This window comes from Lampetra fluviatilis, chromosome 1 (assembly GCF_964198595.1).
Source record: "Lampetra fluviatilis chromosome 1, kcLamFluv1.1, whole genome shotgun sequence".
NCBI lineage: Eukaryota > Metazoa > Chordata > Hyperoartia > Petromyzontiformes > Petromyzontidae > Lampetra > Lampetra fluviatilis.
The window spans coordinates 35,897,883-35,913,001 of record NC_136275.1 but is presented as its reverse complement, the minus strand read 5'-3'; the positions used below and the strand labels follow the sequence as shown (position 1 = coordinate 35,913,001).

The window sequence follows — 15,119 nt, the reverse complement described above, 5'->3', positions numbered from 1 at the left end:
TAAATTAAGAACATTTCCGGGCAAAAGTGGTCGCGATGTTCACTTCGGGTCATAAGAGGTAGTAACAGGAAAACGTGTGTGGGCTGTGGTGCAATGATGGTTGAAATATATATTTATTTACTTGTGTATATATATTATTTTATTACTGCATACCACGGCGTTTAGGCTTCGTGTCTTAGTGCTGGTGGCCACTGGAGTCGGTGAATCGATTCATCTAAGGCTGAGACAAACAGGATGTATGTTGAGTATATTATATATATTAAAATATCTACACATTTATGAATACAACACTGTGGTCGTAAGAAAAAAAAAATAGGCGACGTTTCGAGCAATAGCCCTTCTAGATAGCACATAAAGCCTTCATAACAGATATAAAAACTTTGTCACCGCACAAATGATGTACTTTGAAGAAGGGACATTTCCCAAATCGTGGAATATTATATATTTTTATTATCTTAAGGCCAGTGTTATTAAGTTTGGAGTGCATCTCATCATCCGGTAGGTGTGTGTGTGTCAGCTCTGCTGTATTGACACCGGGCACGAGTTGGGGGTGCGTCTTATGATCCGGTATGACCGGCGCATCCTTGCTAAGTGGCAATGATCACTCGCTTTCACGACAAACACGTGGCCACGTCTTAGATTTAAGAGGGGGAAAAACAATCAGCCGATCACGTTTAATCATCAATTACAGCTGACGACGCCTGCAGATTTGTGCACGTCAAATGAAGGAGTTAATTTAGCGTGGCAAAGCAATGTATGCGCGCGTCAGTATAGCTGAATCCACGGAGACCTATCAATTATACAATTAACGCACGTTTTAATTAAAACATCTTTTGGGCGGCCAGCGAACAAAGACGGTCAACGCTTTCAGATGCACTCCCGCGGCCGTCTGGAACTTTCTTCCTTCCGATATTAGGAAGCTACTGGAGCTATGCACTTTAAAATCATCAAGATTGAAAGCCCGTTTCTTAATAACTGCTTTTTGAGTTCGGTTTCTTGTCCTTACCCACGCTCCTCCGATTATGGCGCAAAATAACTTTAACATACATACATACATGGATGGTCCGTTGTTATTGTTGCTGGTGTGCAAAATCAAATGGACGTTTCGTCCATCCGGCCTTCTGCAGCATCTCTTTTTTTTTCAAATAGCGACGCAGAAAGAAATCGAATCGGCGAGAATGCGCCAGATCTGGCAAAGGGGCCGTCCATAAATGACGTCACGCGATTTTGGACGATTTTTGACCCCCCCCCCTAGTCACACGGCGTCATAAAAAGTCAGACCCCCCTCAAATATGACGTCACAACGCTCTGCCCCCCCCCCCCAAAATAAACATGCTTCAAATCGCTTTAAACTATTGTCATTGTAGTGCGTTTTTAATGTGGTGCTGCACGCTGATGTTGTCGGAGAAAACATTTATTAAAAAGTCTATTTAATTAAGTAGAACGTGTTGTCTATATTTATTTAAAGTTGTGCATTTTGATATGACGTCACATTTCTCACCCCTCCCCCTCGTCACACATCGTCACAAATGTCTGACCCCCCCTAGGTGTGTGACGTCATTTATGGACGGCCCCAAAGCAGGGTAGAGCCTGAATAGTGATTGCACGGGCGGTCATCAACAGGTTTGATATCGGCTGCTGTGGGACTACGTTGCCAGCAGAACGCAGTGGAGACAAATCAATTGTTATGCTGTACTTTGCTTCAACATCTATGATCCCCCGCACTACATCATTAACCCGCACAGCCCTTTTGTCAATCCACTGCTGGATGAAGGCCTCTTCCACGGGGGTTGTTTGACCATACTTCACCACGCTGGTCACTGCGGTTCGGTGAAAGGGTAGTGGGGGTTGGGAGCGGCTGGGTGGAGTTCCCTTGGATCGGTTCTCAGATATCACGCGCCACTGATGTTAGTCAGAATCGAACTCATGTCGGGTGCATAGTAGCGTGGTGTGCTAACCACTGCGCTCACCCCTCCACTTAACAATAATAACACGCGTGTCGTGTGATCTATGGAGGCACACACTGTACTAGTAGGCAACACGTTTATTCCATAACCCCAACAGGGTCACTGCGTAACTATCACTGGTTAACTGAACCACCACGGGTTAACTATACCGAGCTCAAGACTGAAACGACGACCGAAGACCGACGAGTTGATTCCACAATGCAGCAGCGATTGCTCTCCGACCATCCCTCTTATCCTCCCGAGCGTGGCCTCGCTCCGCCTCCGGGCACGCCCCCCTCTGGATCTTTCCCGAAGGATCTGGGGTCAGTGTCACGTGTCCCTCAAGCCCCATTTTTGGGGCCCCATTGCTACCCTGTGCCAGTCACGTGCCCTCTCAGGTTCACCCAACGGCCACGTCCTCATGTGTCCTCTCTCTGCCCGTCAACGGGACGATGTCCTCTCGGGCCCGCTTCCCTGCCCTAACTACGCCAGTGTCAGGGAGAGGCCGAGAAACCCAAATCCGGGCTTGTGACCCTAGATGGCGCCCACGCCATAGTGACCCTATTACCGTCTCGACACTCGCCTGAGATTACATAAGAGACGGCGTCACGCGATGAATCCAACACAGAATTGGCCAAGTATGGGCTTACGAGTCGCATTTGCTCACGCTCATCGCCTCGGGGCATTGGTGAACGTGGCTGTACAATTGCACACGGACGGTGTTGGTGTCACCCCCGCGAACACGATGAGTCGATTGATATTGATTATAAATCGACTGTCATGCACACAAGTCCGCACGTGTTTGTTCAACAGAACAGTCGACACGCCAGTCTCTCCGCACATCCCATCAGCCGCATAGCCTTCTGGGTATCCGTAACTTATCAGCAGAGTTGAGTCAGTACGAGCAAAACTCTGGACCGGTTTCCACATCCAGCGTCTCATCAGCAGAGTTGAGTCAGTCCAAACAAAAACATCTGGACTGGTTTCCAACAGTCTGTTAAGCCTATACGGGGAATATTTGTTTTTTTTGTGGTCTTTGTGGGTAGATTTGTAGAACTGTACTGACACTGGGCAAACGTGATGGGGTGCGCCTTACTTTCCAGGGCCTCTTATAACCGGAGGAACAGGTAACTCCCAAGATCGCGAAATATGGCGGTGATTTCGCGAGTCCTTCATTCAGCAGTGGATAGATGATGGCTGATGATGATAATGACGTGCTCTGAGCGGCGACGCACACCAGTAACCGAAGGGTTGGTGGATCACGGAAAGATTTCCGAAAGTGCTCAGCTCACCCGAGCTGGTAACTGGCCAGTCGATGAAGGTGTGGGGGGTAAGCGGGTTCGTGAATCAGTCCGTGCGGAGTGGGTTCAGTCCGGTTGCTACGGATTCCTCGCACGCGAAGCCTAACTTCCCATTACAGGAACGGAATTGGCCAAACATGTCAATGCGGCAGGACCCTCCTGAACAGAAACGCTCGAGGCTGCTCAGTGAAGCGTCCCTATGGTGGAATTGTGGCACAGTGGTTAGCGCACTGCACTGTGAACATCTGCGACCTGAGCTCGACTTCTGGATACGGCGAAAAATCAGTGGCGAGCGATGTTTTGAATGGTCCTGCCCCCCCTCCCTCCCACTAACTTCACCAATCTGCACTGAGACCAGCGTGGTGAAGTATGGTCAAGTAACCCCCTTGACTGACAGGGTGAGGAAGCCTTCATCTAGCAGTGGATCGTTCATGGCCAAAACCTCACGTCATAAAAACAGTTTCTTCCCATCCGCTGTTGGCCTCTTCAGCAAGGCCAAGGGCTTTAATGACTTTTACACTTACTTTAACATTTTATCTACAAAATTACACCTTGCCATATTTACAACATGTTACCCTATTTGTATTTTTGTATTTTAAGATTGTATATTACGGCTAATTTACAATTTATATTGTATACTTATTCAACATTTTACATATTTTAGCCCCTTAGTATTAGTTAGACTTTGTAACTTTAGTATAGTTGGACTGTATACCACTTATTTAAGTTTTAAGATTCCTACATGTTGAATGTATGCACCTTCCTGCCATAGTAAATTCCTTGTCTGTGCGAACTTTCATGGCGAATAAAACCCTTTCTGATTCTGATGGCTGTCCATGATAATGATGTTCGCTGTTCTGGGTTCATGTCACCCCTGCAACCACTAGAGGCGCTGCCGTTAACCGCGATGGCGAAGACACGGAGCGAATCCGGGAGTCGAATTGCTCAGATAGACAATCAAAAATCGAAGTTATTTTCTGCCGCTCAAGTGAGCATTGAGGCATTGGCTCTCTTGTCCAGATTACAGCCCTGGGCCATTGGTGGACATTCCACATTCCCATGGCGGGGGCGAGTCTCTCCATAGGACAACCACAGTGTGCAGACTTCCCTGCAACGTGGTCCCGAATTGTATCGACCCCCCCACCAACGTGGGCTGATGAATGAATCACAATCAGAATCCGATGATCTATGAAACCTCTTTTTCCACAGATGTCGAGTCCGAGCGGCTCAGCAAGTTACAAGAGCGAACACAAAAAGAACACGATAGGAGTGCAAAAAAAAAACACAGAAAACGGTAATTCAGTCGCTAAATGTAAATAAATAATCAACGCACTGAAGTCAACTTCCCCTCCGCCCCCCTTGAGCGAGGCTGTCAACCTTCTGAATGGGAGGCGCTCCCCCTAACGCTCAGCGGTTTAGTCGGGATACGCGGTACAGTACGGAATATTAACTCCCATTATAATCAGGGCGGCGGGTTCTGGGCACGTTGAACGAAACTGGTTTGTCCTGTGCACGTGTAATGCTAGAGTGAGTGGGTGGGTGAATGGGGGGGGCGGTTGAGTGATGGTAATGGTGATGATTGAGCAATGTTAGGGAGTGGGGGGGGCACACGCGTGCTGTTGATGCAGGGTGGTGATGGGTGGTTTATGGGGTGATGTTGTTGTGAATCATTCGGATTCACGATACTATTCTACGTCGTTCATTCGCATCGTCAGCGTCGTCGTCGTAGTCATCGTCAGTCATGATCAAGCCACTGCTGGATGAAGGCCTCTTCTGTGCCACGTGGGTCATTCGGGTTCTTTGACCATATTTCACCACGCCGGTCAATGCGTTTTGGTGAAAGGGGGGATTCTGCGATGCCACTATTCACCCAGCTCTCGCCTGTACACGAACAGATTTAATCGCTCCGTCTCCTTCGGCTGGACGTCCCATCCGTTCCCTGAGCTGCAACTCCGTTATTATTGTAGACTGCCAACCACCATCCCTTCCATAGCCGTGACGCCCAAATCCACTTCTCGTAGTAACACTGTAGTTTGGATCATGTCTGTAGCCTGCCCTGTGTTCTCTGAAATGCACGTGTTCCTCTTTTATGTCTCTCAATGCACTTCCGATACGTGTCATCCCAATTGCAATGTGTCAAGCACATCAACACCGGGGAGACAAGAGGCAGGCCGGTGCATGGTATTAACAAACAACATTCAAGGAAGGCGTTTAACTCTCATCTATCGCAAGCTGAAAAGTGCTGCGTGTTGCTGGCTGCTTGGCGCATTTGGACCTCTGGGTCTGTTGCTCAGGAGCAGTGATAGAACGCAAGACGAATCAACATCCCTTCGAGAGCGCGTGTCGTTATGGCCTTCGAAGGTGCTCGCTAACTGCACTTGCCCTCAATAACAATCGCAGGCAATACAGGGGGCCTTTGTCTTTGTTTTGGGGGGGGGGGTGTTTCGAGTCTCGTGGGGTGTCAGGCGTGGCAGTGCTGTTGATGTGGGGAGGGACAAGGGTGACAGTTGTGAGTGTGTGTGGGTGCTTGTGTGTGTGCGTGCTTGTGTGTGTGTGTGCATGCTTGTGTGTGTGTGCTTGTGTGTGCATACTTGTGTGTGCGTGCTTGTGCCTGTGTGTGCATGCTTGTGTGTGTGTGTGTGCCTGTGTGTGTGCATGCTTGTGTGTGCGTGCTTGTGTGTGCGTGCTTGTGTGTGTGCCTGTGTGTGTGCATGCTTGTGTGTGTGGGGAGCGGTAGTGTAGCGGTTAGCGCGCTGCGCTACAAACCCGGCGACCCGAGCTCGATTCCCACTAACGGCCAACACCAGTGACAATGATCTGAACCGGTTCTGGGCCACCCCTAGGTCGACTCAGCCTCAAATGAGTACCTGATGCGGTGCGTAAAAACATCGCCACTATGGAGACACAAAGGCGGCCGGGCGTGGTGCTGGCCACCCACCCCCTCGCGTGCCGTTCTGGCCTTCATAGGTGCTCGCTAACAGCACTTGCCCCAAAAGTCTGTGCCGGGCTTTACGGGGAACCTTTGCGTGAGTGTGTGATGGGGGGGGAGGAGGAAGAGGAAGAGAAGAAGTGTGGTGGGAGGGATGCGTGTGCGTGTGTGCGGTGGTAAAGGCGGTGGGGGGTGGGGGAAGGGAGAAGGGAGGGTGACTTGGGGTTAGTTTAGCAATGTGGAGATTCAATATCCAATGGGGAGAGCTGCTGGCTATGCATGCCCGTATAAGGAGGTATTTATGCAGCCTCGTAAGCCCGGTCGCCTCTTTAAAAGCGCGTGCGACACAAAGCCGCATCACCCAGCGCTCTACCCACTCGATCCGCTCGCACGGACTTGCCGCACCTCCTTCTCATCACGGTGAGACGCCAGATCTGAGCCGCTCCCTTCTCTCGAATGTCTAAACTGCCTTGCGACAATCGTCTTGCCTGTGTGTTTTTTATTATCATTCCAAGTCCGCTTGCTGCTATGTGTCGGATTATCTGGCCCGTCTGTCGGATTATACGTCCTAATTACCTGCGTGTCTTTCTCTCTGGCTGGCTATCTTTTTGACCATCCGGCTTCTCGGTTCGATTGTCCTGTCTGCTCGCCTGTCTGAAATGATTTTTTTCTTTTCCTGATTGAATTGCGTCTGGTGTAGTGTTATATTTCCGTCTAAACGCATACACATGCAATTGACGCTTTTTAAAAGATGAACGTTCTTAACTCGCTCGATTTAATCGACGAAATCTTTCGTCCGGCTTCTTGCATTCCATAAATATCGGTGTTCTGATCGAACGAGTGCATCGGGAACGCGTAAAAATATATTTGCTGCTTGTCCTACGGCTAGCGATAATGGCAGCCCACGATTATGCGAACGCGAAGTGATGCCCCCACTTAAATCTGCCGATGAAACCGCTAAATCTTTCGATGGCCGCTTGCGCAACTGCCGATGCCATAGCAACAGCAGCAGTTGCTGCTGATGGCGACGATTGTGAAATTGATGAATTCTGGTGCCACGGTCGGTGTCCGTGAAGGGCACACAAGCCCGGGCGCCTCCCGATTGGACGGATTCTGTGCGCAGTGCAGATGGCACCGAGCGCGATTACAATGCCGGTCACGTCTCGTGCCGGGTGGAGGAGCCGCTCGCTCGCTCGCTCCCTACAGATGTGGGGGGGGGGCGCTGTCCCCCCCACCCAGCCTCGCCCTACTCTCCCTGCCAACCCCAGGGCAGACATGCCCCCCCCGCCGCCCTGGGCAGACATGCCCCCATCTTTATTCCGGTAACCAATAGCCAGGACTTTGGTTCCAACCGTTTTTTTCTTGGCAAATATTGATTTTGCTGGACGCCAAACCTCCCCGCCCCACCCCACCCCCCCAGTAACGGTGAATTCGTAAGCCCCGAAAGCCAGACGGATTATGATGGTGCTTGTTGGTGGACTGTGATGGCGGTCCATTTTTTTTTTATAAAGGACGTGTTGGCTTGTGCACGAAGATGAGACTTGGAAGGCAGATTTTATGGCGGTTGTTTAGACGAAGGAGCAGACATTGCGACTTGCAATTCGAATCTAGCAGAAGGAAGTAAAGGCGAAGAAGGGGTGGGGTGGTAATGATATCCGCTACCAAATCCGGCTGTTAATGGAAGCCACCAATTATTGTACGAACCTTCAACTGCTCTACAAACCTCGATCCGCCCCAACCCGACGCCCCAGTTTCGGGGCGTTGTTCGTGGTTGTGCAATAATAATAAATATAAAATGTTAGGAATGGGTTTTGGGTTTGAGTTCCGCTAATGAGATCCATAAGCTTTTTTTTTGAGCCTAAAGTGGTGGGGTGGGTGGGTGGGGGTGTTCCCCTTCGACGTTTCGGGCGTGGCTCTGACTCATTGTTACCATATAAGGGCACATCGAGAAACGCTGCGATCCCATTGGCTCACGGCTCGGCGACCGCACCCCAAAGCTGCTCGATACAAAAATTGAACCGCGTGACCACGTGGGAGGGTTTTCTCCATTTTGTGCGTTTGCCTATTCATTGGTGTCGAGGTAAAGTATTATTGATCCATGTTTTAATTTAAAAGTGTTTGGGGGGATTGCGATGCTGTGGCGATGTTGGTGTTTCGCAGATAACAAAAATCATCCATGCCGTGTAGACTTAGGAATATATAAACGGATGACGTTTTGAAGAAGTGGCCCTTGATACTTCGAGAAGCCTAATAATTATATATGTAAAATAAAATCCCATTTTTATTAAACGAGAGTTATTTTAAATAGTTGGGCGAATTTATTATTATTAGTAAATGCTTTTCACTACGGGGCGTTGACGTTTATTTAGTTTGGTCGACGGTATTGTGTCGTGTAATTATATACGAGGAGCTGATTATTATAATTCGACCAATGGCGTTCCGCCGATTATCGGGTTCGATTATTGGAATCTTTGGACCATGTGGTGGGCGGGGCTTGGTGACGTCACCACTGGGCGTCGCCTGGAGGCGGTTTCCCGCCCTTTTATCAAGGCCCCCCGAGTAGTCGACCACGAGTTGGTGGACTACGATTTTTTTTAACGAAATAATTCCAGCTGTAGATTTTAGTTTTCTTCATGCTCCACCGGTATACGCACCAAATGCGGCATGTGATAAAAAAAGCTTTACACATTAATCGGTGATGTAACTTTTTTTAAAGGAAATCTAAAATAACTGCCGTTAACCCTTTTGCTCATGGCGGCCATTTATAAATGAAATATATTTAAAGTAGCGATTGCAACTTAATGGTTAGGTCGTCTAATCGCCGGGTATCATTCGTTAACACCATAATTGCTTTGGTGTACAGTGATTTTTAAACGGTGCCGTTTTTTTAGTATGCAAATTTAGCATACGATTTTTTTTAACAACCCCTTGTGTTTTAATCAGCATCGTGTGGCCGCTTGCCCGGTGGTTACAAACTACATCGGCAAAATTAGTTTATATCCACAGGCATGAAAACTGGATTAAAAAAAAGTGCATTATACCGATTCCGGCAACCCGAGTTCGAATCTCACTCGCGGCCAGCATTGGTGACCGATTATCTGATCAGATCCTGGGCCTCCACTGGGTTGACTCGGCCTCAAATGAGTACGCAACTCGAGCAATGTGCCAACAACATCGCCAGTAGGCAGACGTGAAGTGATGGCCGTGATGTTGGCCACCCACGCCCTCGTGTGCCGGCATCCCGAACAGGACCTTTACAATAGTCTTAAGTCTATGACATGGCATCTTTGTGTTTTTTGTTATCCATCTATTTGCAACAAATGCTTATCATGTTTTCCATTGTGTTTGTGTCCACACAGCTCTTGTGGTTAGCACCGATCAACCGGCACTATGATGGACGATGAGATCGCAGCGCTCGTGGTGGACAATGGCTCCGGCATGTGCAAGGCCGGCTTTGCCGGGGACGACGCACCCCGTGCAGTCTTCCCATCCATCGTGGGGCGACCCCGCCACCAGGTGAGGACTCTCCCCCCCCGCCCCCCTCAAAAAAAATCTGGCCTGCTGGATTGCTCCCTCGCCCAACCAGTCCACCCACTAAGTGCCCTTGCTGCGAATTAGCTCTCACACGCCCAGCCACGCACTTTCTCTCGCCCATTCAACCATCCGCCCACATTTGGCAAACTCGCACACTCTAAACGCTGAGCCCTACCTGCCAGCCTACACACGCTCAGGCATGTGCACGCACAGGCACTTTCACGCCGTCACCCACACTTACTCCCTCGCCCCATCCACACACATGAATTTGTCCACCCACTTGGCCTACATGCGCCCACACTCTCAGCCCCCGAGACTTTCCTCTGCAATTTTGAAGGATGCCAGTTTGCCCGCAACATCTGCATCACTAAAGTTAAGCAGCTTCCTGGTGCACGTATTTGATTCTACTTTACCTTAAATCGACAAGGAAGTTCCACTTTTGTAGACCCAGCCCCTTCCTCCTTAGGCCCCACCCCTTCCTCGGGTCCCTCCCCACATGCCCTTTAGACCCCTCCCTCTCCGACGGGGTTTGGGTTGTGGGTGTACAGCAGTGGTATAGGTGAGCAGGGCACATAGGGCTAGAGGTAGGATGTCTTCAAAGACCACCAACCTCCACTTTAGAGCGGCAATACAATAGCTATAATAAATTATTTTCGCTCAATGCCCCACCCTCTGCAGAACGCCCTGGTATCACCATGCATCAAATCAAATTCCCCAAATACCCTCAAACGCTTCTTACCCAAATCCTCACCGTGTGCGTGTCGCGTTTTCCTCCCTCCCTACAGGGCGTGATGGTCGGCATGGGCCAGAAGGACTCGTACGTGGGTGACGAGGCACAGAGCAAGCGTGGTATCCTTACCCTCAAGTACCCCATCGAGCACGGCATCGTCACCAACTGGGACGACATGGAGAAGATCTGGCACCACACCTTCTACAACGAGCTGCGCGTTGCGCCCGAGGAGCACCCGGTCCTGCTCACTGAGGCCCCCCTCAACCCCAAGGCCAACCGTGAAAAGATGACCCAGGTGAGCCCAGGGGGAGTTTTTGACTGGATTGACAGTGGTCCCAGGACCGTCCGGAGGTTCCCCCTGGTAGGCCCAGATGAAGAATGCAGCGTGGCAAATAGCCCATTTTTTCATACGCCCACTTTTGGCAGATCCCAGGTCTCCCTTTGAATTGGCTGAGCGGCAATTATTCTTTGCCACAAAAAGAATGCTGTGTAGGAACTACCCTGGCCTATGCCCTCCACATGGACGCTCCGGGTTTTCCCTACTGCCATTTTTCGTGGCCTTTCTAGGCTTGCGAAATGAGGAGTTTTGTCATAGTTGGACGCAGGCTTTGTGAGCAGTACTGTGTAGAGCTTCCATGCTCCTGCGTCGCCATCGCCAACTCCCACTGAGCAGCGTGATGGAAGTGATAAACCCTAACATGGTTATGAGGAGGCCCTCATTCAGCAGTAGATTGAGCAGGGGGCTGTGTGCAGACCCATTTGCCACTGATCGTTGTTTTTGTTCCTTATTACCTCCTTGGGTCTCTGCAGATTCCAGGCTGACTGTGACCTACCTTTCTACATCAAGGTTTCATTTTCCCCACTTTGATTTGCCTGCTGTTGATTGTTCAATGTTGTTTGCCTCCTTTGTTTGCCGTGTGCATCCATCTCCTTTAACTTTACTCGTGCCCTTCTCCTCGTGTGCGTTTTGTCATTCTCTTGACTAACCTCGAGTGGACGGGACCTTGCTGTGAACAATTGCGAAGTTTGTGCCTCCGATCTTGAGGGGGGGGGGGAAACTACATTACGCATGGGTTTTGCAAATTGCCCAGTAATCTAATGTAATTTCTTTTAACTCGGTCACGTGTTTTGGGCTTTGGCCGGCTGTCGGCACTCGCAAAAACTTTAATTGTACAGTCTAAAGTCCTTTTTTTAGCAGAAGGAACCAAACGGCCTATAGTATTGATCATTATTTATTTACAACCCGAGGCTCTGCTGATGAGATGCTGCATGTCGAAACCGGTCCAGAGTTTTGCTTGCTCCTGAAATGCACTCCCATGAAGCGATATAAGAAAATCCTTTATAGATTTTTGTGGCGAGATATGAGGGGAGACCTGTTTGCCAGCTTTTTTCCCATCTTGTTCTCCACAAATGACGCTTGATTTTTAGTTAATTTATAACCAATAATGGGTTGAGCCGTCGTAAAAAAAAATCTTTTTTTTTTTAAACCGACAACCCAGCATGTTCACAACGACGCTAACAGCAGAGTTGTCTCGCCACCTGGTGGACACGGTTCGGCATTGCACTAAAAAATCAACTTTAATTGTACTTGTACGGTATTTATCCAGGAAAACCATGGAGTCGTAGGACTTTATCAGGCGAGTCCTACTGCGTTTGGGTTTTTTGTAATTTGAAAGTTTTTCGGCCAATCAGTGAGTTCGTACAACGTGGGAGGGAAACCTCGGGCAATGGCGGAGAGGACCAAGCCGAACAGGACGTGGGGGTTCGCTGATGCCGTTCAGTTTCGTTGACGTCGTAGTAAATTTGCGACCAAAAACTCATAAGTTGATCTCGTGATACATTTTTTGCGCATTCTAACAAATGGGTCTCCTCTCTCCTCTCCCTCCCCCACACAGATCATGTTCGAGACCTTCAACACCCCGGCCATGTACGTGGCCATCCAGGCCGTGCTGTCTCTGTACGCGTCCGGCCGCACCACCGGCATCGTGATGGACTCTGGTGACGGCGTGTCGCACACGGTGCCCATCTACGAGGGCTACGCGCTGCCCCACGCTATCATGCGCCTCGACCTGGCCGGTCGCGACCTCACCGACTACCTGATGAAGATCCTGACGGAGCGCGGCTACTCGTTCACCACGACGGCCGAGCGTGAGATCGTGCGTGACATCAAGGAGAAGCTCTGCTACGTGGCGCTCGACTTCGAGCAGGAGATGGCCACCGCCGCGTCGTCCTCGTCGCTCGAGAAGAGCTACGAGCTGCCCGACGGGCAGGTCATCACCATCGGCAACGAGCGCTTCCGCTGCCCCGAGGCTCTCTTCCAGCCGTCCTTCCTCGGTGAGCTGGGCCTTCGGCCGGCAGTGAATGGAGTTTGTGTGTGCCCACTAACCCCCCCTGCCCCCCTCCCCTCCTATTGCTGGTCTCATCAGAGCTGTAGCTTTTGATGCCTCCAAGCAAGGAAAGTAAGCTCGGACCCTAGAGCAGTTCCAATTTGACTTTGGGTGGACCACATGAGGCTATGACATTTATTTTTTGCGCTGCGCCCTCGAGTCTCAACCCTGCTTGCGTGTGTCCTTCCCCGCCTCCTCGCCACACAGGCATGGAGTCTGCCGGCATCCACGAGACGACGTACAACTCGATCATGAAGTGCGACGTGGACATCCGCAAGGACCTGTACGCCAACACCGTGCTGTCCGGAGGCTCCACCATGTACCCCGGCATCGCGGACCGCATGCAGAAGGAGGTGACCGCCCTGGCGCCCCCGACGATGAAGATCAAGGTACTACTGACCCCCGACCCCTGGAGACTCGTGCTGGGGATGTGGGGGGCCCGATTCCATTCTGTGCACCGCGAGGGGGGGGCCCAATGCCGATTGATCGCGTGGCTCTGCTGCAGTACCACTCCATGTACTTGCCTGCACCTCCGTGCCCAGCTGGTCCCATTACAAGCGACGTCATTCTAAACGGTGGCGAGAATCCCGAATGTGCCGATTGAACCAATCGCTAACCGCTGCTTGCCGTGCCGCTGTCTTTTTCTCTCGCAGATCATCGCTCCCCCCGAGCGCAAGTACTCCGTGTGGATCGGAGGCTCGATCCTGGCGTCGCTGTCCACCTTCCAGCAGATGTGGATCAGCAAGCAGGAGTACGACGAGTCTGGGCCCTCCATCGTCCACCGCAAGTGCTTCTAGACGGGCACCGCCACAGCGGACCAAAGAGCCACCCATCCTGTTATTCCCCCCCCCCATCTCTCCAAACGCAATGCCCCCCCTCACCCGCTCCATCCCCCTCCCCCTTTGGCCCCCGGCACCCAATTTGACATTGTGACGGGAAAAAAACTTTCTGCCGAAATGGTTTTTTCGCTTTTGCTTTTTAAAGTGGGGGGAAAAGTGACAACCGCAGATTTGGTGGAAAGTTGGTGGCTGGCGGTTTGGCTGCCGTTTTGAGGGTTTTTCGTCTCTGCCAAAAATGTTACTGGAAACTGCCCTTTCCACTGCCCCACCCCCATCGTATCCCCTCTACCCACTCCTGACAATGTCAGCAGATAGTGGTAGTCCAAATCAACTCACTGCTTTTTTTAAATGTGGGCGGGGGGGGGGTGTGTGTTAGGGAGGCTTGTTGGAGGTAGGGTTGCCACCTATCCTGGTTGAAAAGCAAATCTTTACCAGGACCATTGATCCATTTTTATGGGTTGGGGGTGGAGTGGGGTTAGTAGCAGTCCCCGGAACATTAAACGTCCAGGTTTGTCGGTTGCATCACAACCAACAACGCAGCACTCTGTGACGACACATCCATGTGCAGCGTTGATGCGCTTATTATTCTTCCTCCCGTGGTGTACCCATCCTGGTTGGAACCCGGGAGGTGGCAACCCCTAGTGAGCGTGAGAGGAATGGCGATGCCAGCTGACGATGACCGATCATCAATACGATTTTTGTAAAGCTGTGTCTTTGTTTTATTATCTGTTATTCTTATTTGTTATTATTTGAATTAGTATTTAAGTTGTAGTAAATGCAAATTCATCTCCCTGTTGAATGTTTATGAACCTGCTGTTTGGGCAACGTCATGCAGCCAGGGCTGCCCAGAGGTTCATGGGGGTGGGGCGAGGTTTGGGGGTGGCAGTGCCACTTTAAGGGGGAGGCCTCTTGCAAGAACAAGGGGGGCAAACTGCCCCCCCCCCCATCCACTGAGCAGCCCTCTGTAGGTGCCCCCCCGCCCGACTGTCAATGTGAGCAGCTCCAAATTTGTTTTATTTTCTTGGTTTTTGTTTTGAATCCTAAAAAAAACCTGATGTACATTTTTGTAGCCGAAAGTTATTTTTTGTTACTCGCCTTTAAACGTGTATTGTAAAATTTGACTGCGGAAACCATGAGATTCTTTGTCTGACCAATGCTCCAGTGCATGAGACTATGCAAATTGTAAGTTGGAAATAATAAACGTTTGCAAAGATTTACGTTGCGTGTTGTGAAATGTTGCGGGGAGTTGATGAAGTCTTCTGGTTGTCACGCTGCACTACAAACCCGTCGACCCAAGTTCAATTTCCACTCGTGGCCACCAACGAAATGGTGACTTATCTGAACTGGTCTTGGGCCTCTTCGTGGTTGACTACCTTCATATGAGTACCTGGTGTGCCTAAACATCCCCAATTTTTTAAAAAATAAGTGGCGAGGTGTCTTGTTGGCCACCCCC

The 15,119-nt window shown here is 50.4% G+C and overlaps 1 protein-coding gene across 1 annotated transcript; it reads left to right on the top strand.

The window, feature by feature from the left end:
- The first annotated feature begins 6,496 nt into the window (after positions 1-6,496).
- Positions 6,497-14,881, top strand: LOC144935139 (actin, cytoplasmic 2-like). Its single transcript, XM_078861586.1, has 6 exons — positions 6,497-6,596; positions 9,536-9,692; positions 10,496-10,735; positions 12,336-12,774; positions 13,035-13,216; positions 13,481-14,881. The coding sequence occupies exons 2-6, from the start codon at positions 9,567-9,569 to the stop codon at positions 13,622-13,624; spliced, it is 1,131 nt and encodes a 376-aa protein (XP_078717712.1). The 5' UTR covers positions 6,497-6,596; positions 9,536-9,566; the 3' UTR covers positions 13,625-14,881.
- Positions 14,882-15,119: the final 238 nt, after the last annotated feature.

What these genes read in the sequence shown, in the direction of transcription:
- LOC144935139 (XM_078861586.1), top strand. Translation starts at nt 9,567, where the DNA reads ATGATGGACGATGAGATCGCAGCGCTCGTGGTGGACAATGGCTCCGGC. An exon ending in TGGGGCGACCCCGCCACCAG is followed by an intron (nt 9,693 to 10,495) that starts GTGAGGACTCTC and finishes CCCTCCCTACAG; the next exon opens with GGCGTGATGGTCGGCATGGG. An exon ending in ACCGTGAAAAGATGACCCAG is followed by an intron (nt 10,736 to 12,335) that starts GTGAGCCCAGGG and finishes TCCCCCACACAG; the next exon opens with ATCATGTTCGAGACCTTCAA.